We start from the raw sequence: 23,999 nt of genomic DNA on the forward strand, positions 1-23,999 counted from the left end.
TATCAGACATCAACACAAATGAAGCTCAATTTCAAATGAATTACTAAGTATGTAAAGACTTATGAAAGCATACTCATTTTGAAATAAATTATCATTACTTCACAATTTTTTTCACACATTGTCTCATGTGGAGCTTACCTTTTTTCATTTGTAAAATGTAGAGTTTAAATTAGATTCTTCTTTGAGTGTCTCAGTTCCAGTACACAATAACTTTACATTTTTTTAGGTATCCTATTAAATGTCATAAAACATTTTAAAAACTTATAAACTACTTTTCAAAATACCGAATAAGTATATATACTATAAAATCAATTATTCTAAGTAGGCTTGAATTTATCAATAAAGCTAGCTGAAGACAATTTGGATTTTACATGGGTCTTAAAATGTCTTGTGAAATTTATTCAGCTAAGTTTATGCTAGAATACGTTTTATTCAAATTTTCAAATCTTGCCTATAAGTATTTCCTAAATATTTTTAAAAATAATAAAAAATGATTATAAATATACAAATGAATTTAAACTTAAAATATCTATTTTAAATGGATTTGTACCCAGGGTTTTTGATAAAGTTTTTGATAAAGTGAAAGGTTAACATAAAACTTTCAGAGACTCTCCACAATGCAGCACACTGTCCTCTAGATCCAAAAGCAAACTGATTTAGAAACCTGTGAACATACAACATAGGATAGAAAGATTCAAAAACAGAATGCAAGTGAACTGGGACCCATCGCTTCTATAGACACTGGGCTTAGACATCTCTTTAAACTTGGTGTTACAAATAGATCTATGCTTAAAAATTTGATATATCTAAATTTCTCAAGCATTTCAAACATACCTGGTTACCTGGACACATCAACAAATAGGCAACTTTTTAAAAAATCACGTAAATAATTCATGTAAATCTAATAAATGATACTTTAAATGTAGTAACTCAGTTGCCTTAAAAGTCACATAATTTGGGGAATAATCAATTTATCTTACAATTTTCTAACCTATACATATTTACATATGTCAGGTAAATTATATTTTTACAATTATTATAAGTAGTACTATATTTTATAGTTATATATGTCAAATTTAAAGTATAAAACTAGTGTGGTTTGTTGTTTTACATACTTTACGTAAATATGAATATATTCAGAGTATCCCATTGATGGGACAATGTAGACTCAAACTTAAAAAAAAATAGGCTTAATTTACTTCATACGCTATACATTTCTTTCTGTAAATGTCCTTGGTGGTAAGTCCACTTACCCAACAAAATTGCATGTTCAGCGGTCTTGACCAGGCTGAGTTGGGCAGAAGATTTGGGAATGCAACATGATTTACACAGTAAAAGACTTAGACCAGAGCTCTAGCTCATGGTGATAAATGCTTCTAGAATAATGCTACCTATGTCCAATGACTACACTGGAACTTTTATCCTAACTCCTCAATTGTCATTTATAATAACAATCATAATTTAAAATGTTTATAAAAACCTTTTGCAACTTTTGCATCATGTGGCAAGATGGAGATATACATTCCTAGTAGGAGCTAGCTCCCTTCACTATTGCATTAGAATCCATTCATGTATTTACTGACTCAGTGGACCTTTCATTCTTTTCACAGACCCTGACTCTTAGGCAAGAACTCAGAAGTCAGTACATTTATAATATAGCAGAATAATCACCTTTTTTGAGAAATGAGTGTTTGTTTTTTCTACTCATTGCTCACTGACAGTGAAAGCATGATCATAAGAATCTTTGGACATTAGGTACAGAGGAAATAATAGCAGAAGGCAGAGCAGTTGAAATTTCCTACAGCACAGTTTTCTGACTTCAGTGTTAAAAAAAACTAGCACATAAAAGTGCAAAACTCCCTGGCCTCATATTTATCACTGTCTTTGATTTGGTCACAATTTGATCTACCTTGATTTAAAAAAAAAATCTTGTTCATACTCTGAACTGCTTGTTTTTTAAAGCATAGATAACACTTTCTAATTTGTAGTTTTGTTCATATCAACTCTCCTTTCTGAAATGTCTTTATCTAATTCTGTTTAAATTTTAACTATATTGCAAACTGAACTCAAATTTACCATAAGTAATCTAACCAATTTTAAACAAATAAATAATGTTGACAATGTCCCACACATGATTCTAGCAAACACTATAGCATTAACCCATTTAATTCTCAAGAAATATATGAGGAAAATATATTACATGCCTCATTTTCCAGGTGAAGAAACTGAGGCCCAGAGAAGTTACTTCCTAAGAAAAAACAGAGAGATATTTTATAACAAGTGCTGGCATCAGAATCCATGCATTTCACCATCATGTTTTTGCTCCTTATCTATACCTAGTTTGAATAGATCTTATACATTTGTCAAACAAGTTGTCTCTAGTTTTGCATGTTTTCTAGATTATAAGATATTTGTGATAAATGAGCAAGTTTATTTTGATATTCTTGATAATAATAATTAGCTGAATATATGAACAGAGCATGAAGACTATGTTTCTTGAAACAATGATACGGTATTTTTCTCTACAATTCTCTGTAGATATACATTTGAATTTATTAGCCTATATGTGATATTTAAAACTTTTAGTGTGTTAAGATCCCTTAAGGAGAGAGGGTAGACAGAGAAAAGACTAAGTCTAAAGACTGAGACCCAGATACTCCGTAGTAAGTACTGGGAGTTGTAAGGAGCAAACCAGGAGAGTATGGGAGCCTAGAAACCAAATAAAGAAAGTGTTCCAAGGGGGAGGGAGTTATTACCTTTTTTATTTACTGCTTACAGTCAGGTAAAAGCAGAAAAGAAAAGGTCCATTCGAATTCAACAATTTGGGACTTACTAGAATATTTGTAGGTAAGAAAGTATATGATGTCACCCAGGAAGAAAATATAAAGTGAGAATATGAAAGAACATAGGGCAGAGCCTTTGGGAACAGCAATATTTAAGGATTTGCTAAAGGAAGAGAAGCCTGCAAAAGATACTAAGTAGGTGTGACCAGTGAGGTAAAAAGGAAACAAAAAGATTTTTGATGTGGACATGCATAGAGGTGATAGTTTTTGAAGGAATAAGTATCAATAGCCTCCATTCCCACTATTTCAGGGGAAAAAACAGCTCTCACAGTTCACCATTTGGTCATTTACTTAAAAAAATGTATTTTATAAACAATTCACAGCTATATAAAGAGACAGTGCCAAACAACTTTATTAAAATGTGGCAAACCAAAATTGCACCGGACGCTTGTTAAGGATGCCAAGGAAGATGTTATTCAAGATTATTACAAAAGGTTGAGACTATTGCAGTAGGGGAGAGAGAACTTAAATCTATTGAAACCAAAAGCAGGAGAGTTTTTAAACACTGGTGTGAGCTAGTGAAAACGTCCTGGAGGGCACGTCAGCAGAGAGGTTGGTCAATGTGATTAGACCATCTACGTTTGCTGATTGACTCTTGCAGAAGTTAGGCTCCCGATCTCCCATAGAGACCGGGAGATAGGGGCCCTGTCTTTCTTGATGATTACATTTCAGAGGAATGGTTTCCAGGTCCTTGAGAAAGACCATCTGGCATTATAAAGTGAGAAAAGGCTGGGAGAAGATTTATCTCTATTCCAAAGGGACAGAGAAAGATTTTGTGATTAGAAGTTTTCTAGTGTAATTGTTCTAAGAAAATGTACATCAGGAGTCTCTAGTCAGGAAGAAATTTGTCTGAAACTGAGTCAAGCTGAGGGGAATGTTATGACCCTCCTGATCAAATGTTAATAAAATGCAAACGTGGCAAATACATATTTGTCAATATATAATACTTTGAGAAGTTTTACAAAATCTTTTACAGCTCATATTTTTGCTGGAGAATGGCTATCTTCTTTGTTCCATGATTGCAGAGCATTTAATCTTTAGATTTATAGAAAGCAAATAGCATAATCAATCTACTTAAAAAGAAATATTCTATTGCATCGTTTTCCTTCCAGTTACATTTGGATACATTCTGTCTTCACCAATTTTCAGGATAAATCAAATAGATTTTGCTGCAAAATTTTTATATAGATGAAAAATCACTGTCACATTTAATTTTAGCAAAACAGAACAGCCCAGATTCTCATTAAAAAATATTCTGTAAGGAAGTCCTTCCTATTGAATGACTAAAAGGATGATTACTTTATCCTTAGAATCATATTGTTCACTCATTGATTCTTGATTTTGAAAATATTCATGTGTTCTGTCTTCATCTGAGGACTCACAGTCTAAAGCTTTGTTTACATGATCAGTTTCACCATCTTCTTGAGTCTATAGTGCTGGCTTCTGCTTTTGGTATTCATCTTCTAATTCACCTAAGAACTGTGAAATATCTTCCTCTGGCAATTTTATTTTCTTTGTCATTATGGATGTAAAATTTTAAATTTGAATTTTCTACTGTTTTTAATGAAGAACAATATCAGACTAAAAAGTTAGTGTATCATTGCTTTTATATCTTTTTTGAAAGATGATGCAATACTTTGAGCAATACATTTACAAAGAAGAGAATGGTGCAATGGGAAAATTTATTTTATTGTTGCATCAACCTTCTAGACCATTCATCATACAAGTTTTATATAAGTTTTGAAAAGCACATTGGGAAAACTTTATGAGTAATGGTGAAATTTGTAGGATGATGAAATAGGCATAAAAAGAATCATATCACTAAGTTCTTATAATGTATCCTAGATCTATAAAAGTATCCAGTGTGACCATTCAGTAATTGAAGATAGGGTTAATTTATTTATTTAAAGATAAATTGATATTTCTTTATTATTTGGACACTTCTAAGAATTAAAAAAATGAAATACCAATGTTTAGAAATAAGTAAAACTGCTCAAAAAGTAACACAAATACTAATTTTTGGTTCAATGAACTCTAAAACTATACTGAGAGTTAAACTCTGCTGTGGAAGAAAAATGTCCATTGGATGCAGTGGCATAGAGTTCTCTTGTGACTTGCTAAGAGTTTACATGTAAACCAACATTGAAGATCTATGAAATTCTATATTTTTATAATTTTAGAGATGTGTATATTATGCTTCAAAAATTTAGGTAACTCTTTCAGCATCATATAGCTTATAAGTGGTTAAGCAGGAATTATTTGTGTCAATCTCCAAGAATGATGCTCATTTTAACTATGCCCTTCTAATCATAAAGACTAGCTATCCTTAGATTACTTGCTCAATCCAAAGAGAAATAGGAAAAACGTTTTTCTCTTTCTGTACTCATAAGTAATTACATTTACAAGTTTAAGGACAAAAATTAAAATAAGGTCAATACAGCTGATCCTCACCTCCTTCCCGGAATGTGTACTGCTCAAATTCAGAATAAGTCACATTGATCAGCCCTATATTACAATCAGTTTCCTTTAAGGAGGAAGGCCAGAAATCATCTAATAGTTCTTAGAGGGCTCATAGATGTCACTGTCAAACCTAGGAGTTTTTCCCAGGTCTATATGTACCTGAAAGAATGGTACATAGCATGGGTACCTATAATGTTCTTCCACTCAAATTCAAATGGACTCCAAAAATTCCCACTGGCACTGCTACATACACTATGATTTATGAATTGAAATCAGTTCAATGGACGGACAATTTGAGTTCTGCCAATATGTGCAACATTACCATACGTACTTTCTTCCTAGCACATGGCAATGACCTTATTTTAATAACATGGAAAAAGAAAAAATAATATGGGCATTAGGGCTATCATGGCTCCTGGATTGTCACGGTTTCCCCCATGTTTTCTTAGATGTTACATGTGGAATCAGACTAACTTACACTCATATTTCTGGTCTGAAATTTACTGGGTAGGCTTCCTTCAAGTACAACTAAAACAAAGCACCAAATATTAATACATACCTCCCAGTGTACCAATACAAACTTTCAAAAGTGCTGTTAATTTCTTACTCATTCCTAAAAGTTTGATAGTAATGTGTGAACGTTAAAACTTAATGGATTAAGCTCTCAGAAAATATTTGCTTTAAAAGATAGTAAAGCATATCTTGTGTAACTGAATTGTTTTTATGTAGAAACCATAATTAGTTTAAGTTTTATATCTATATAAATAAGTTTCATAAAAATATTACAAAGGGTAGTAAAAGTTACTTGTTTATCATAATCTTGACAACAAAACCAAATGGTGCTGATAAGTGAAATACTGTTAAGAGCATTCTGTTTAAAATTTTTCAGAGGGAATTTTTTTTTATTAAAAATAAAGAATAAATAATCAATAAAATAAGGAAGTGGCTACACCATCAAAACATAAAATGAGAACTATACATGTCACATAGTGTAAATTCTGGCTTAAGCCGAGAGAAGATGAAGAAACAGCATATACTTGCCCAGATGGCAAACAGGAAATTTGGGTGGTGAAAGCAGAGAGGAAAGAATCTCACCTTTTGATTGCAGTTGAGAAAGGGAATGTAATGAGAAAGAGGAACCTTTTGCAATACACCTCTCAGCCTGAGGTTCCCCAAAGTTAATTGCTAAGAATAAAATATAGAGAATATGTAATTTAGAAAATATTGGAGTAAGAAACATAAAACTTCTTAACAGTAAAATCTGAGGGGAGACTTTGTGCCAAGGACAAAATAGACTTGGTGTGAATTTGTTTATACTAAGAATCCCAAAGTGAAGTTCACTCTTTTTTCTCCCACACACTCTCCTTCCCCACACCACACACACAAAGAAAAGTCCTCTTTGATGTTCAAAAAACCCAGAGCCATGCTAGTTTAAAAAATAAATACATGTGCGTTTGCATGGGTACACATACATACACTCAAGTGAAAACAAAAGAAAAGAATGTAACCAATCTACATCACAGATTTATAAATGGGCAATGTTAAGAAAAATATATCTTCAGAATTTGTATCCGTTTCTGTGTACTTTAGACATGACCTATTAGTCTTTGATTGCTTTCATCGTTTTTGGTACAGCAATATGTTCTAGGCTCTGCCACTTACCAATTTATTGCTTCCTAGCTGCACATTCATCCTTCACTACCTGCTTAAAAAGAACTGGCACTGTGAAACTATGATAATGGATTGGCCCATTAGAGCATCTTTTATTGTGAGTGCAAGGTTGAGTCTTGTCAATAAAGGGCACTGAATGCACATTGCAGGAGGAAAAGGGCTCCTCTTCCTGGTTCTATGTGTGTAGCATTTTTGCTTTTCCCTTTCTCATGCTGAACGGTTGACCAGCTAACTGGATGTGTGGAAATATATGTATTGCTTTGCCTAGCCACAAGCACAGTTCCCAAAGTCCCAAATGTACATTCCCTTGGCAACCGTAGGACTCCAGCCCAGGCCAGAGGAGGTCTTACAGCCCTGCCAGTGTTGTCACTGTGTGCTCCAGGCCTTGCACCTGCAGTGGTCTCCCAATTCCCTCCACATTTCCAAACACCAGCCCACTTGTACCCTGGAGGATTATCCATCTTTGCCTGGAGAATGTGGACTGGTTCTAGCCCAGTAAATTCCTTTGCGCTGCGTGCAAGATGCCGCAACCACACCTCCTCCAAGGACATCTGAAGCTTGTCTCCCTTCCACATTTGTCTGTCCTTAGATGATCTCACTGAACCCCAGAGTACCCTTTGGAGTTCTCATTACATCTTTATAGTTACTCCCCTATTATAGCTTAATAATTCTTTATAGTAAACTTCCTTCATTTAAATTACTGTCTCTCTCAATTGGAAATAGACTGATACCTAGGATCATTTTATATTTCCTGTTCAAGATCTCAAATCAGTTATTTTTCCAAGATTCTGTGATATTTTTAGTGGAGAATTATAGAAAATGTAGATGCAATATCTAAATAAAATTGGGATATCTGTCCATGTAAACCAAGGAAAACCCTGCTCTCTCTTTCTCTTACCCTACTATCTTAGCTCTCTTCTTCTCTCTCTCTCATATTTTTAATAGTATTGAAGACCACTGTAAGGAAAACTCCATCTCATTTTGTTATTTCTTTGCAAGTTTCTTTATTTTCTTCAGTTATGTACAATTAATATATTTTAGAGAAAGATAGTTATGATAATTTTCAGAGGTCCTCTTTAATTAGAACACTTATAAATATTTAGAGGTAAATAATTTTTTCTCAAATTGCAAAAGATAATCCCACTTATATTTCAGCACTAGTTAGGATAGTTCTGCCATAAATGTGTGTACAATATATTCGTATACAGCTATGGCAAATAACGTGGGCTTTTTGACCAAAATACTTCATCTAAATGTCTAATAGAGACTTGAATCCTAGGACTAGTACAAGACTCTCTATTCTTAAATGTAATAGAATTAATATGAAAAATATTATAAGGTGATGATATCCAAAAGATAAAAAAATCAATTTTACATATCACACACTCTCAGAAACTTAAAAGACAAAGGATGAAGAAGCAAATTCTATTTAAAAAATAAAATGATTGAAAACAGTGTCAAATTTAGTAAATGTTTTCCATTACAAGTAAATATATTCACAAATCCTATACATTTTTGGTATATCAATAAATTTTAATTAAAAATAAAGGCAAAAAATAGAGGGAAAATAATTATTTGCAAAAACTGAAAAAAAAAGTGCTTCTGTTATTAACATATAAGAGAGCATGCTGATTGATAAGAAATCATCTTATTAAAAGCTGGTTCCTTGATACTGATGTAGTAACTGTCTTTTGGAAATACTATGAATAAATTTGTCAATAAATAAATATCCAGGTACTTTGTATCCATTACAGATGACATGTTAATGATTTGTCAATGTGAATGTTTTCTCTAGAATATAGTGGTCCTATTGAAGTTTATCCAAATCATTTTCTATAATATGTATTACTATAAATTAATCTATTTTTCATTTTTATCAAAACCACATTTTACTGTATAGTCTTTTATAATAGAATCTACTACTAATATTCATAGGAAGTGAACATTTTTAATAAATTGATTTATAGAAAACATATTTGTAAATTACTTATGACTATAGAAATACCAAGTGAGTATATAAAAATGAGTATAAAATATAATTTAAGCATATAGATAATTTTACTTAATTTAGGAAAAACAAACAAAATGAAAGATGTTTTGGAATACCAATTACCTAATAAATCACCTTAAAACCAATAAAAGAAAAGCATTCTTTCTAATTAGCTCCTAGATTATTAGAACAACCAGACTAATGAGTCTTGAAGTAGCACAATTTGAAACAATTAGATTCCAGAACAATCAGTGTCATCCTGTAAAAGCAACATTTTCCCTTATCTTTATTTTGATATCAAGATTATCAAATTTTTAAAACTTGGGTTCAAAAACAATTAGGGAAAAATGCTTTGAATTGTGAAACTTGTTTTTTAAAGCTTATAATGTGACTATGTGTATAAGAATTCATGAGATTTTTCCATGAGCTTTGCTGGTTCGTTTTTTATAGTGCAGATCTATGAATAAGTAGGAAGGGCAAAAGTATCGCATTTTAAAATTATTAAAAATTTTCCAAACAAATTTCAACAAATATATCTATATCTTAAAACCATGTTCTATTATATATACAATATTTTCTTGATTATCTCAAATCGGGATTTGATTGTTTTACAAACATTGGTAATTTGTTAATGAATTTATTTTGAGATACTGAAGATTGCTTAACTGTGCTAGAACTTCAGAAAACTAAACAACAAGCCATTTTCTTTCCAGCTAATTATCATTCTTGGCATCAAAGTGACCACAGAGTCAAAAAAAGAAGTATTTACTAACTCAGACTTCTCTAGGTTTTTTTTCTCTTTTTTGAGTGGCATTGTCTACTACACTTTTTTTTTTTTTTCGGTACACGGGCCTCCCACCGCTGCGGCCTCTCCTGTTGCAGAGCACAGGCTCCGGACACGCAGGCCCAGAGGCCATGGCCCACGGGCCCAGCCGCTCCGCGGCATGTGGGATCCTCCCGGACCGGGGCACAAACCCACATTCCCCGCACCGGCTGGCGGACTCCCAACCACTGCACCACCAGGGAAGCCCTCTACTACACTTTTAATTTAGTCTTAAGCAATACATGTACACAGCTTTCCAATGATAACTGTGTGTATTTGTGTAAGTTTGATGGATTTGCTTCTCTTAGCATTTGAGAAAAAATGAAAAGGATAGCAAACTAATTTTTCTTCCCTTTATTCTCTACCTGTTGTCTTGTTTTTTATTTGTTTTTTATTTGTTGTGTCTTGTTTTGTTTCATGTTTTTGAGAGACAAAGTGGTCCTTTAGAGAGGATTGCAATGAACGTTTGTTTTCTAGTGTTAATTTGGGGCATGGTATGGACTGATTGGTATTTTTTATTGTCTAAAAATCAGTTGTGTAATTCAAATATGTTTCCCCTCCTGTGGGAATGAAACATCAATAAGGACAGTTAAGCAGCAATAATAGAAAGATTGCCTGGCATAATAGCAAGAGAACTTGACTAAACTCATCCACACTAACTGAATTCAGTGATAATCTAACCATGCTGAATACTGGTCTCCTCATATGAAAAAGAATGATACAACTTTTGCTCTACAAAAGGGTTAGTAAAGATAAAATACTTTAAAAATACTATTAAATGAGAAAATTGGTAGAATTGAACTTTATTCAAAGTAATTTTGTAAATAATAACAGCAGCAACCATTTAAGAGTAGTGTCATACATTACAAGTTCTTAACATGGGGCCCATACCCTTCTAAAGAGATTCTGATGAGCTATGAGTCGTCTGTGTACACTGGATAGTGCATAGAAACAACACTGTCACTGTGTATGCAGATGAGGGTGGAAGCAGGTTAATGTCTCTCATTCAATGCTTAAAGGAAACCATTACTTATAAAATAAAAATTGAAAGTTACAAAAACCAATATAAACATATTATTGATGTTGGGTGTGTTTTTTTTTGGAGTTTTTTTGGTCAGATTCTTGATTTATTTTGATTGGTTTGAAACATTAAGCTTTTTTTAAATCTCTGGAGTAATAATTCAATAAATTGCATTTATCATTTTCTTTCTTTAAGTTAATATTTGTTTACCAAATTATTTTATTTCAAAACTATTGTTTGAAGGACAATGAAATGATACCTTTGAGAATGCAAATCAAGAAAAAGAAAGAATAATTAGATAAACAGGAGTAAAAATTAAATCCCTGTTTTATAATATGATATTTGTGTGTTCTAATAATTTGAAAATCTGGATGATATCAGCAGTACTGGGGAGAAGATACACAAATACATTTAAATTCTCAAGTCTTTTCAACAAATTTTACTGTTGCAAATGGGTATTCATAGGGAGGAAATGGAAAACTCTACCTTAACCTCACACCTTATACAAAGATTATTTGTCATATATTTAAATGTCAACCTAAAGCAACAAAACTTTTAGAAGCAGAGGAGAAGAAATTCTCTTCTATGGCTAGGCAAAGAGTTCTTAAATATGTCACCAAAAGCCCAATCCATAAGAGAAAACATATTCAGTATTTTTAGGAGAATAACAAAACAATATTTTAAAACCTATTAATATTTTCCTTAGATATAGTGATATAGTATACATATAATGTAAAAATATGTGTAAACTTTTCATTTGATGCTAAGAAGTCCTTTGAGAAAAACTTAAATTTTGGATTACAAATAAAATGAGTCAAAATGCACCCATAATATAAATAGTAAGAAGGAAATAGTGTACTCAAATCAATAATCAAAATCTCACTTAATACTGAAACACATATGGTAGCATAATTTAAAACAGTAATGAGAAAGGAATCCCTGCTTTCCACACTATCAATGCATAGTGTTCTGAAGCTTAGGTCCATACAATAATATATAAAATACATACAAAACAGAGTTACTGGAAAAAAGAAAATTTATTTGAGAAGATAAGATTATCTAGTAAAATACTGACAAATAAATATGACAGAATTTTAAATTTTCTTAAAGGCACATTTAAAAATATTTTTAAAAGAGGAGAAGTTGCTATCCAACAGGCATAAGGTTTCCATTAAGCTGGGTGAATAAGCTCTAGAAATCTGCATGCGACATTGTCTCTATAGTTAACGATACTTAAAAATGTGTTAAGAGGGTCGATCTCATGTCAAGTGCTCTTATCACAATTAAAGTTTTTAGTATGTCAAAGAGAAACTGATGAAATTAATTTTAATATTTATTTGACACAATATATACAGAATATTGTGATTTTCACATGTAATGAATTAAAAATCAAAAGGGATATATTTTATATGTTTTCTCATACTATGAAAATCACTCCCATCCCATTTCCCACGGGCTCAAACAGCTGGACAAGATGACAAGTTAAAAGGTCTCCTTATCTATCTGCTTTGGGTAGATAATAACATTCATTATAGAAAATCAAAATACCAGAATAGCTGCACTGTATTCTGGAGGAAATCAGACATTTCCTTAACGACCTATGTGGGTAAACAGAAGTTTTATTTCTCTTCTTAGTGTGTAAATGGCCAGAATGGGGAGGAGAGGAAGGAGAAAATTTTTCATTGGTTTGCAAAATGTGAATATAATAAATGAGCTGACGTTAGGGCAATTTGTCTTTTCTGTTTAGTGTAAATAGTTATTTTTCAAATTAATGATTCCCATTATCTTGACTTATACCAAATCTCTTTTCCAGAAGTAAAGTGTAATAGCAGTGATTTTTAGATTCTTTCATACCAATACACTGTCTAATGTAAAGACATTTACATTGTCTCCATGTAAAAGTATTCTTTTGACTAAATTTCTGTGATCTCACAGTGTGATCCCTGGTTTCTCTTCATCTTCCTTTCTCTCTTGTGTCCTATACTTTTCATTTTTTTTCAGACTCACTCTTCCTGCTATCCTCCACAAATATGTCTTAAATACAGTTCATATTCAAGTGACTTCTAGATCTTTATGCCAGTTCTTTCTCTTGTATTTTAAGCTATAGGTCCAACTAATTAGATAAAATACTTACTCGGGTGTCCTATGGTCACACCAGATTTGTTCCCAAGCCCGCCTTTTTTTTACAGTGTCCCCAGCAAAATTACTACAGTTCACCAAGTCGTGCAAGAAAGACAAATGGATATTATCGTTAATTCTTTCTAGGCTTTTATTCTTTATATCCAATCAATCATTAAGTTCAGTTGATTCCATCTCCTAAATTTTTCTGTCATCTGTCATCGTACCCTATCCCCACTCTTACTAAGCTCACAAGGGCCAGCAACACTTGCGCAGTGAACCTTAGTTCTGCTGAGGGACGTTCCTGTAAAATCAAATGTTGAATTACCCGATCTCACAGCCGACATGCAGAGATATACTACGGTTGTTCATTAGTTATCGTTAGGTAAGCCTGTAGGCACGTAAACCGCTTCTATGACAGTCAGTTTTAAGTTTTGCGGCAATGGTCAGAAGAATATATTGTGTGCCTTCTTAGAAATGATAAAAAGACCTTACTTTGGTGATATCGACCTACCCTTAGAGAAAATTGGGGACCTGGGAAACTGTATCTCCATCTGGAAGCATGTTGTACCATCTTCAGTTTATGCAAACACTTCAGTAATTTATATGTACTTTCTCATTTAAAATAACTTACATCCTATCACTGATTGTTGCTGTCTTTTTGTATAGCACATCCAGGAGTTTTGTTTACCAACCGGTTGCTCCCAAGCTTGCTAACTAGGTCTTCTATTTTCATACCCACACTAAGGATGTCCATAGAATGAGCCTTTTAAAATGCAAAACTTCCCCCAATAATTTGGGATTCTAAATAAAAATACTTTTGTCTTTCCCAGTTTAAAACTTGTGAGTGGCCATTGGTGTGAAGTCCAAACTCTGTAAAATGCCCTCCTTAAATAAATGTTTGTGTGGCCACCAATCAACTCTGAAGTAAAATCTAATTTCAGTTTAGATGCCAGGTCCTCTGACCCCAAAAGTTTAAGTAATATGTACTTTAGGTGTTTTATTATATGCTTTTATTCTGTACTTTAGGTATTAGGTCCTTACTCAACACTCTAAGTTTGCAGTCCTGCTTCTACCTCTATTCCACTAGAATGTAAACAGTGGTGAGAGAGACACTCTTGACCCCAGCCACCATGGGACACCCAGACCTGAGATGACATGGCATGTTCCAAGTGTCAATGAAATATTTGTTAAATGGATACATTTGGGATATTAATTAGATATTTTCATAATTTAATTTTAAATTTATATATGATGTTATGTGAACTTATAAAGAATGATTAAAATTTAATTTGTCAAAGGAAAATAAAAAATAAATATATTGAGATAAAAATCTAATAATGTATAATTTGTAACAGAATATGGGTAGATTTCTACAAGTTAATGGCAAAACATTGCAATATCTATGGCTTTTAAATACATCTAATAAAATTTTGTGAAAACTTATTTTTTTAAAACAGAGTAGCTCTGCCTCTGTCTAGGACCAAAATATTAGAATATCATGAGCATCTCAACATTTTTCCCCTAAAAACATTCTAAACAAAGAAAGAAAACAGACTACAGACTCAGTTATCTTGTGGCTCTATTATTTTATTAATTAGCACTTTGACCTTTTGAACAGGTGTTCAACAACCTTTTTGAATTCCATAGATTTATTTTGTCAAACAGATCTGATTTGGAATCTGATTTGGAAGTACTATAAGAAGTGACGGTCTTAACTAGATAAGCAATTTTGATAAGATTTTTAAAAATCCTTCCACATATTCGTTTACTGCAACTCCTACTTTTTGGTTAATTAATATAGCTTGCATTGAGAGAAATTATTTATTAAGCACATTTCAGGGAATTAATAATTTACATCAATTGATACTCAGTACCTGTGTATTGATTTATAGTTTATAATTCAATTTATAGTTCATAATAATTCAAAAATGTGTTCCTCAACTAACCTTGGAAGTAGATTTCACTGATATCTGCCATTAGAGGTAAGGAAACAGACTCAACTGAGTTGTTTGCTCCAAATCACAGTATATAACACTTGCTTATTGACTAGCTTTCAAAAAATTGCATGTTTAACAAAGGCTATACCTATAGTTTGTGGAGAAATGAGTATTGGACTGATTTAAAATCAGGCTATTTAATCTGGGAATGACATTTTAGTAAGCTGGTCCATGGGTGCCTCTTTAAAAAAAAAAAGCCATAATGAAAGGTAATTAATAGAAGGAAAATAATTATATGTCTTCCTTGATTATCTTTAAATATCTTACAATTTTATTTGTCAATTATATCTAAATAAAGTTGAAAAAAGGCTCTGGGGGGCACATATACTACTCATATTTCACACCAGCTGTTGCATCAGCTTACATTCAAATTCTGATGCTGCAATTTTACCTACCTAAGATATATAACTGACTTGAAGCTTAATATAAGAAAATATAAAGTTGGGACAATGATAAGGTTTATTCCACAAGATTGTTGCAAAGATCAGCTATGGTAATATATAGAACAAACCCCGGCCAATAGGTAAGTTCTCAGTGAAAGGTGGTTATTGTTAGGTTCTCGCTTACAAAATATATTTCCATTGTAGACTTCAAAGTAGTATAGACAGGAAATCACATGTACTGTGTCAGAGGGAAATTGGACAAAATTCTGCCCAGAGAGCAAAGAGAAATGAAAAAGCTACAGTTTCAGAATTTGTCAAACGCAGCTGTTCTTTGTATGAGCTTTGCATTTTGATTTCTTTGCTTCTCTCATAAATGTATAAGGCCAGAGATAGGCTCCAGGTAAGTAGATATAAGTATATAGTTTAGAAATCTAACCAATGCAACAAATAGGGATTTTTCTTAGAATTTTATTTGAAAATTAAAATGAAAAACTTTCCATTGTTATATTAAAATAAAAAATCAATATCCTCACTCAAGGCTTGAAGGTAGGGCTTCCCTGATGGCGCAGTGGTTGAGAGTCTGCCTGCCGATGCAGGGGACATGGGTTCATGCCCCGGTCCGGGAAGATCCCACATGCCACGGAGTGGCTGGGCCCGTGAGCCATGGCTGCTAAGCCTGTGCATCCGGAGCCTGTGCTCCACAACGGGAGAGGCCACAGCAGTGAGAGGCCCATGTACCACAAAAAAAAAAAAAAAAAAAGGCCTTGAAGGTATATTAATGTTGACCCCTTTTTAGAGATTTGCTTTTTCAAGAAAAATATACATGTTCGAGGTTGGTTCAATAGAATTAATGATACCCACTATGTGACTGATTCTATTATGTTAGTGGGTTCCTATTTTTGTAAAGTGGTGGAACCCAATAAAACATATGGAAACCCAGTTTACAAAGCAATTTATAAGTGGAGGTATGTTCATTGAAAAAGGCAGGAGAAGCCTGTACATATTCCATTTACTTATACATATGTATAGGGTAGTTTGGTTTTTTTTTTAACATCTTTATTGGAGTATAATTGCTTTACAATGGTGTGTTAGTTTCTGCTTTATAAGAAAGTGAATCAGTTATACATATACATATGTTCCCATATCTCTTCCCTCTTGCGTCTCCCTCCCTCCCACCCTCCCTATCCTACCCCTCCAGGCGGTCACAAAGCACCAAGCTGATCTCCTTGTGCTATGCGGCTGCTTCCCACTAGCTATCTACCTTCATACAGGAAAGGAAAACATTTTCAACATTTAGTCAGAGGCATGTGGCTAAAACAGAAAGTCAGGTAGTAAGATAAATTATTCCTTGTCTAAACATCAAGGCTGCATATGCCAACAAGATAAACATGATTTTTTTTACAATTTGCTATCCATCTTAATTGAGCAAATATATATATAACAAGATTACTCACAGTATTCAGGACACCATCCTATGCAAATCCCAAGACAATGTTTTCCCGAAGAAAACACATAAAAATGTGTACTGCTTATATGACAAGCACTTTGACAAGCTAAGACATTGAATCCTAAAAATGAATCCTAAAAGTTAAGTATTAGTATCTCCATTTAAAAAAAAATGTTATTGGAGCATAGTTGATTTACAATGTTGTGTTAGTTTCAGGTGTACAGCAAAGTGAATTGTCTGGCGGTCCAGTGGTTAAGAATTTCTGCTTCCAGTGGAGGGGGCACAGGTTCGATCCCTGGTTAGCGATCTAAGATCCCACATGCAAGCCGTGCAATGCGGACAAAAAAATTAAAAAGTTAAAAAAAAAAAAGTATCTCCAGTTTTTAAGCTTAGAAAATTAAGTTGTAAAGGTAGAATTCAGAGTATCAGACTTCCAAGTCCTTGCCCTTTGCCCTGGCTATACAAAATCTTATAATAACCCAGAATAAAATAATTATCCTCATACGATGAACATTTATTATTGTAGGCATGAATTGAATAAAAATGTTTTCTTTTATTAGATTATTTAATTAACATTACATGATTATGATTTAATTAAGAACGTGTTATGAGGGAAAAGATAAATCAATGTAGAGAAATAATGTACAAATTGCATTAGTTTCACAAGGTTCTTTACGCATGTGGGGAGATACCCTTTGAAGTGTAACATTATAAATTATGGGTCTGTCATCTTGTAACTAAGGATATTTTTGTTTGACACATTGTTAAAAGCACTTTCATTCTAGAAAATTCAAAACAATAACTTCTATAGTCAATTTACTTTAATTTCCAGAATTAATCACAATCTCATTATTTGATCTTGACAGCACATCTCTTTTTTGACAATAATTAACTACTTGACTGACACTTTCATGTCTTGAAAGCAAAGAACTAATTGTCGTTTGTTCATAGTTGCATTATTTCACTTTTTTATGATCTGAGATAGAGAGAGGGATTTATTTGACGTGGAACACTTTTCCTATAATCTTTGTGGGTCAAGGAAATCATGTACATTGCCCCTAAGCTTTAAATGCGTTACTTCCTCAAATCAATTTAAAAGCTCATTACTTTAGCAAATACTCTAGTAAGACAATAAGCTTACCACAGCTATGCTGTCAATATAAGCAGGAAATATATAACTTCAGCAAATCATAATGGTTGGTATTCAGATAAGAAAGGGAGAAGGAAAAAAAGAAGGAAGGGAGAAATCCAGGCAGGAAGGATGGGAGGATGTTTTCTAACGAACTTAGCTTATGGAAATCTTCTCCTCTGTTAACAAGAGTTTATTTATTATGTAATATTAAAATGTTCTTTTGAAAGGAGCAAGTAAACATATATATATATATATATATATATTTTTTTTTTTTTTTCTGTACGCGGGCCTCTCACTGCTGTGGCCTCTCACGTTGACGCACAGGCTCAGCCGCCATGGCTTACGGGCCTAGCCGCTCCGCGGCATGTGGGGTCTTCCCGGACCGGGGCACGAACCCGTGTCCCCTGCATCGGCAGGCGGACTCTCAATCACTGCGCCACCAGGGAAGCCCCAAGTAAACATATTTTTAACCTGAAAAAATATTTTCATATTCTCCACCAGTTTGAGATATCCTCTGCAATATCCATAAAGATTTTGGTAAAGCAATTTTAATAAAAGCTAATAATAAGAAGAATATAATAATGATAATGATCATTTTTCTGAATAATAATATAAAAAACTCATCCCTGTTTTTTTCTAGGTGATTCAGACGATCAGTGCAGTGGATAGAGATGAATCCATAGAAGATCACCACTTTTACTTTAATGTATCTGTGGTAGAAAATAATTCAAGTTTTACAATCATAGATAATCAAGGTAATGCCATTCACTCATAATAACTTTCTATCCATTCTTCTTCAAGAATCTTGTTTAATTTTAAGGAAATTTGTAACATTACTTTTTATACTATACCTGAAATATGATAATGTTGAGAAATAAAGCAAGGAGTGGCAATGGAAATTGGAAACAAAACTCAAAGTAGTGTCCTAGGAATATCATTTCCCCATTTCCCACTGGATTTCTTTAAATTAGAAGCACTTTTTCAAGTCATTATTGGCTATAGGCCCCTGTAAAGTCTGAATGACCTTGCAAATATAATTGCAGTTCTGACACCATGGTTCCTTTCACGCCTTCACATAACTCAAACTACAACCCATGTCTGGGGAAGAAAATGATATATAATCATGTTAGCTTGATTGATTGAAAGATATTTGGAGTCATTAATTAGGAGCTATAAGTATTTGGAATTGGCTTAAGACTATGCTTTTTCCTTCAAAACGAAGTGATTATATCAGCCTGAGAACAAAATGTTCTAAAGGATTTTGTACAGAGGGACAGAATTCCTTTTCCTTCCATATAGAAGGGAAATAACTTTTTACAAAGCCACTCTGTTCTTTTTTCCTTCACTTCAGTAAAATATTTTTTTGTCACTACATGGATTTCTATTCTAATTTTGCTTCATATCTCAAAGATATGAAACACCGTAGGATTCATTACTCAAGCATCTATAACCAAACACCTGCAGCTGTCCTTCCTTACAACTGAGTTTAAGCTCCATATGAGGGGAGATCTGTTATGGGAGAATAAATGCAGACACGTTCTTTTCCTTTTGCCTTTGTCAAATTCCCCAGTGAAGGAAACTCAAATAGATGTAGGATTTAAAAAAATGCAAATATCAATATAAGAAATAAGCTGTGGGTTAGTTTTGTTTATGTAAATATAAAATAAGTTAGTGGGACAAAATAAATATATTGAAACATAAAGAGAATAATTGATTTGGTTTAATGTTTGCGATTACAAGGAATTTAATGAAATACATACCAAAAATATATAAACTCTCTCACCTCTTCAATCTGCGTAGTGAATAAAATCACAAGAGTTTTATAGACTTCAAGAGCATGATGGAGAATTAGTTTTTAAAAGGTGATTTGGGAAAAGTCATAAGTAGGCATACATTTCAAAAGACTTCCATTTATTTGCATTTGCCTATTTCAAATTCTTCCATTTATATATTTCCATTTATTTGTTTGTGTCTTCTAAAATTTGTTTGATTGCCACAGAAAATATTTCAGGGAATGCCAATACCAAAAATCAAAGTCAAGGGCTTCCCTGGTGGCGCAGTGGTTGAGAGTCCGCCTGCCGATGCAGGGGACACGGGTTCGTGCCCCGGTCCGGGAAGATCCCACATGCCGCGGAGCAGCTGGGCCCGTGAGCCGTGGCCACTGAGCCTGCGCGTCCGGAGCCTGTGCTCCGCAACGGGAGAGGCCAGAACAGTGAGAGGCCCACGTACCGGAAAAAAAAAAAAAAAAAAAAAATCAAAGTCAAGTCGGGGGGAAACACTAGTACTGAGACACAATAAACTGCCCTGGAAAAGACTATTTAGAATAATTTGGGATTGAGGGAAAAGCAATTTCAAATGTGTTGAAGTATATATTGTTTATTTTTGTTAATTTTTTGAATCTCCTGTCTAGGTGAATTAATCAGTACTACCAAGGTTTAACGATTCTCTGAAATTTAAGTAGAAAATGGGTTAATAATGTCAAAGTGAAATGAAACATTCTAATAGAATCTTTTACACCAAGTAAAATGAATTCTTTTGTCTTATTAGTAAATACATTATTTGAGATCACTTGCTGTGATAGGGAGTTGACTTGAAAATCTTGTGTATTTATAGTATTTGTGAAAATAATGAGTTTCTACTAGAAAAAGCACTGTCATGAGTATTTAACCCAAATGAAACTGATACTGTCATTATAAATTTAATTGATATCTAATTAAAATGCTGTTTTCTTTTCTGTGTTCCACATGTACATTTCATATATTTATCAAAAAACATTTTGGAACTGATTCATATACTTTATCTAATTTTTAAATTGGGATTTAGGCAATGTCAAAATCAATAATGACTTTTTGAGTTGATCTCTTGTCTTTTTTATCAGAAATTTGCTCTTCCCTATTTGAACTTATTTGAGCTCTACACTGCTGCCTCTAGTACATTTAACTGGTATGAATTTCTTTTGTATTATTGAAAAAATCATGCACATGGATTTTTGTTTTAGATAACACAGCTGTAATTTTGACTAATAGAACTGGTTTCAGCCTTCAAGAAGAGCCTGTCTTCTACATATCCATCCTAATTGCTGACAATGGAATCCCATCACTTACAAGCACAAACACCCTTACCATACACGTCTGTGCCTGTGATGACACTGGTAGCACGCAGACCTGCAGTAATAAGGATCTTATGCTTTCCATGGGATTCAGGACAGAAGTCATAATTGCTATTCTGATATGCATTATGATAATATGTGGTAAGTTGTGTGAACGGAGCATATCTTCATTTATTGACAGTAACATGATAAATATAGAAAAGAATTAATTCCATTATAATGGTATGTGTGGGCTTGTGTGTGTGTCTGCATTTAATTGCCCTTCTTAATGTGTTACAATTCTAAAATCAAGTGGAGTGAATGAAAAATAGAGTGAATATGCACTTCAGGTTGAAAATAGTTGGTCCTTGAATTCTATGAGTATATGAGTATACCTGTGCCCATCCTTTTAAGAGTGTTTTGGACACACACATTGTAACATATGTAGCAATATAAAAATTAGTAATAATAATGGTGAGATTCCATTGAGTGCTTATTATACTCCAGGAGACTGTCCTAAGTGCTTTACAGAAATTATGCAGTTTGATCCTCAAGATAACCTTAAGAAGTGGCGACTATTATCACCTTCATTGTGTAGATGAAGAAAGTGAAATTCCAAGAGTTATATGGTTTACAAAGGGTCATGCAGCTAGTAAATGAAGTGCTAATATTCCATAACACACCTCTATCCAACCTGATACTGCAGCTCACTGAAGCCTAGGAGCATTGAGGAAGTAAATGTTAAGATGAAAAAATGTAAAAGAGAGGGTCTTACTTAAAGTGCTAAACACAAAAGAAATAGTAAAATAGCTCCACCTGTTTTTGTTTGTTTTTGTTGCTGCTGTTGTTTTCACAAGGAGATAAGTTATTCTCATTTTACGGATGAGGCAAATGAGGCCCCAAATGTTTTAGCCAGGCTTTCAAAACTACATGCATCTAGCAAAACATTTTCCCTTTCTTTAACATACCAGTGTATATAATCTAAACCCTTCTCTTGCTTTCCCTCATAGCTTCATATAAAAGCCAACACAACTTTACAGAGTGTTGACAGCAATGGTATCAGCCATGGGTTCTGGAATCCCAAACTCACTGCTCAAAGGGACATACAAAATGTTTCAGGATTTGCTTTGCCTTCACTCTTCTCGTCTGTCTCAAAGCTTTCCTCTTTTACCATTCAAAGTTACCCTTCATTTCTACCTAGCTTCAGTTTTTCAAAATTATTTTTCATGATCTTTGATCATAAAACTGAATTTAGAGCTACATAGCTAGATATCAGAAGCAAGAAGAAGTAAAAGCAGTATAACGTTTGCAGGATGCAAGTACTAAGTTGCTCACTGGTACAGAACTAAACCCAGTTCCGAAACCCTGCAAGTAAATACCAAGGGCAGCCTCACAGTCAAGGGCACGAGTAATACTGAGAAGGTAGGAAATCAGGGTAAACCAGTAGTCAGCAGTTTACTGTGAAAGTTTCAAGAATACGCTCTTCAATTTTCATAGATTGAAAAATTATTTATTAGATCCCTTTCTATTTCAACCATATACCTCTGCTGTATTAAAGTACAGTGCCAGGATTCAAACACGATGGCCTTATTTCAAGAACACTATTTCAATTTCTTTAAATGTAAAATTTATATAAAATATGGCCTAATGTATTTCTCTTTGTGATAATATTAATAACATTACTTCCTGTTTCAATTCTTATAGATGAAATGCTGAACAGCTACATAAGATCCAAGATTGTGTAAGGATTGGCTATCCATGAAACACACACAAACACACACATATACACACGCACTTTTCCTTAAAATTTAAAAAAGCATTCTGAAATTGTTCTATTTCTACACAATGCTAAAATTATCTTATATAATTGATCGATGTGGACATACCAGTGTTATGATTCAGAAACCTGATAGGTTTGGAATTTCTGAAATTAATATGGTATAACAAAGCACGGATTCTGAACCAACTTTCTGGTTTTGAATGCCAGCTTTTTGTTTCCTAGCTGTGTGACTCTGGGTATGTGACTTAATCTCTCTGCACTTCAGTTTCCTTATCTTTAATAGAGAATTATAATAAAATACGGGTATCATAACTAATCAATAAATAAATGTAAAGCTTTCAGAAAAATGACTGGTACATACTTTGTAGTCAATAAATATTAACTTAGAAAATAATTATGCCACAGAATTTGTCTCAATGGCAAAAAACAAATCAGTTCTGTGTGCTTAACTTCCACTAACATGGATCATTGGTTACTGAGATTGGCAGATGCATATAGATTCTACTTTGTTCCATTTTCAATATATAAGAAAAATATAAAATTTTTAATCTTAAATTGATCATCATAAACAATTCACTATATATATATATATATATATATATATTTTTTTTTTTTTGCGGTACACGGGCCTCTCACCGCCGCGGCCTCTCCCGTCGCGGAGCACAGGCTCTGGACGCGCAGGCCCAGCGGCCACGGCTCACGGGCCCAGCGGCTCCGCGGCACGCGGGATCCTCCCGGACCGGGGCACGAACCCGCACCCCCTGCACCGTCAGGTGGACTCTCAACCACTGCGCCACCAGGGAAACCCAACTCACTATATTTTTATGATGTTTTTCTACTTTAAACCATCAGCCAGAAAGATTGTTACACTTCCTTGTCATTCTGCAAGTCCCTTCAGTAAATTTTCAATAGCAAATATATCTTTTTGTCTTATAATCAGAAAATCGGAGCTTATGTCTTGAGCTTGTAACAGAAGCAAGAATTATATAGTTTATTATAAATAACAATATTTAACAATATCTTATATAATATATTATGACATAATATTTATTAAATAGTACATTATATATTTATGTATAATATATAATATAAAATATTGTAACATAAAATATTTAATAATGTGTTTAGTATAAATATATGATAACGTACTAATATATGATATTTATATATTTATAATATAATAGTAATATTATGGGTAATATGAAGCATATGTATTTATAATATATAATATTGTATTATATTT

At 33.2% G+C, this 23,999-nt stretch overlaps 1 protein-coding gene across 5 annotated transcripts in view; it reads left to right on the forward strand.

Annotated features, from left to right (window-relative positions):
• The window catches only part of CDH19 (cadherin 19), an 81,548-nt gene that overhangs the window by 55,960 nt on the left and 1,589 nt on the right, over window positions 1-23,999 (forward strand). For 2 of the 5 annotated variants that reach the window (XM_060170684.1, XM_060170685.1), the window contains exons 11-12: window positions 18,529-18,643; window positions 20,887-21,138. In XM_060170684.1, the coding sequence (XP_060026667.1) occupies window positions 18,529-18,643; window positions 20,887-21,138 (367 nt within the window). Of the gene's footprint in view, window positions 1-18,528; window positions 18,644-20,766; window positions 20,832-20,886; window positions 21,139-22,680; window positions 22,718-23,999 lie in introns of those variants that run through there. The other 3 variants (XM_060170686.1, XM_060170689.1, XM_060170688.1) reach the window with 3 other exon arrangements.

This window comes from Lagenorhynchus albirostris, chromosome 14 (genome assembly GCF_949774975.1).
Source record: "Lagenorhynchus albirostris chromosome 14, mLagAlb1.1, whole genome shotgun sequence".
Lineage (NCBI taxonomy): Eukaryota > Metazoa > Chordata > Mammalia > Artiodactyla > Delphinidae > Lagenorhynchus > Lagenorhynchus albirostris.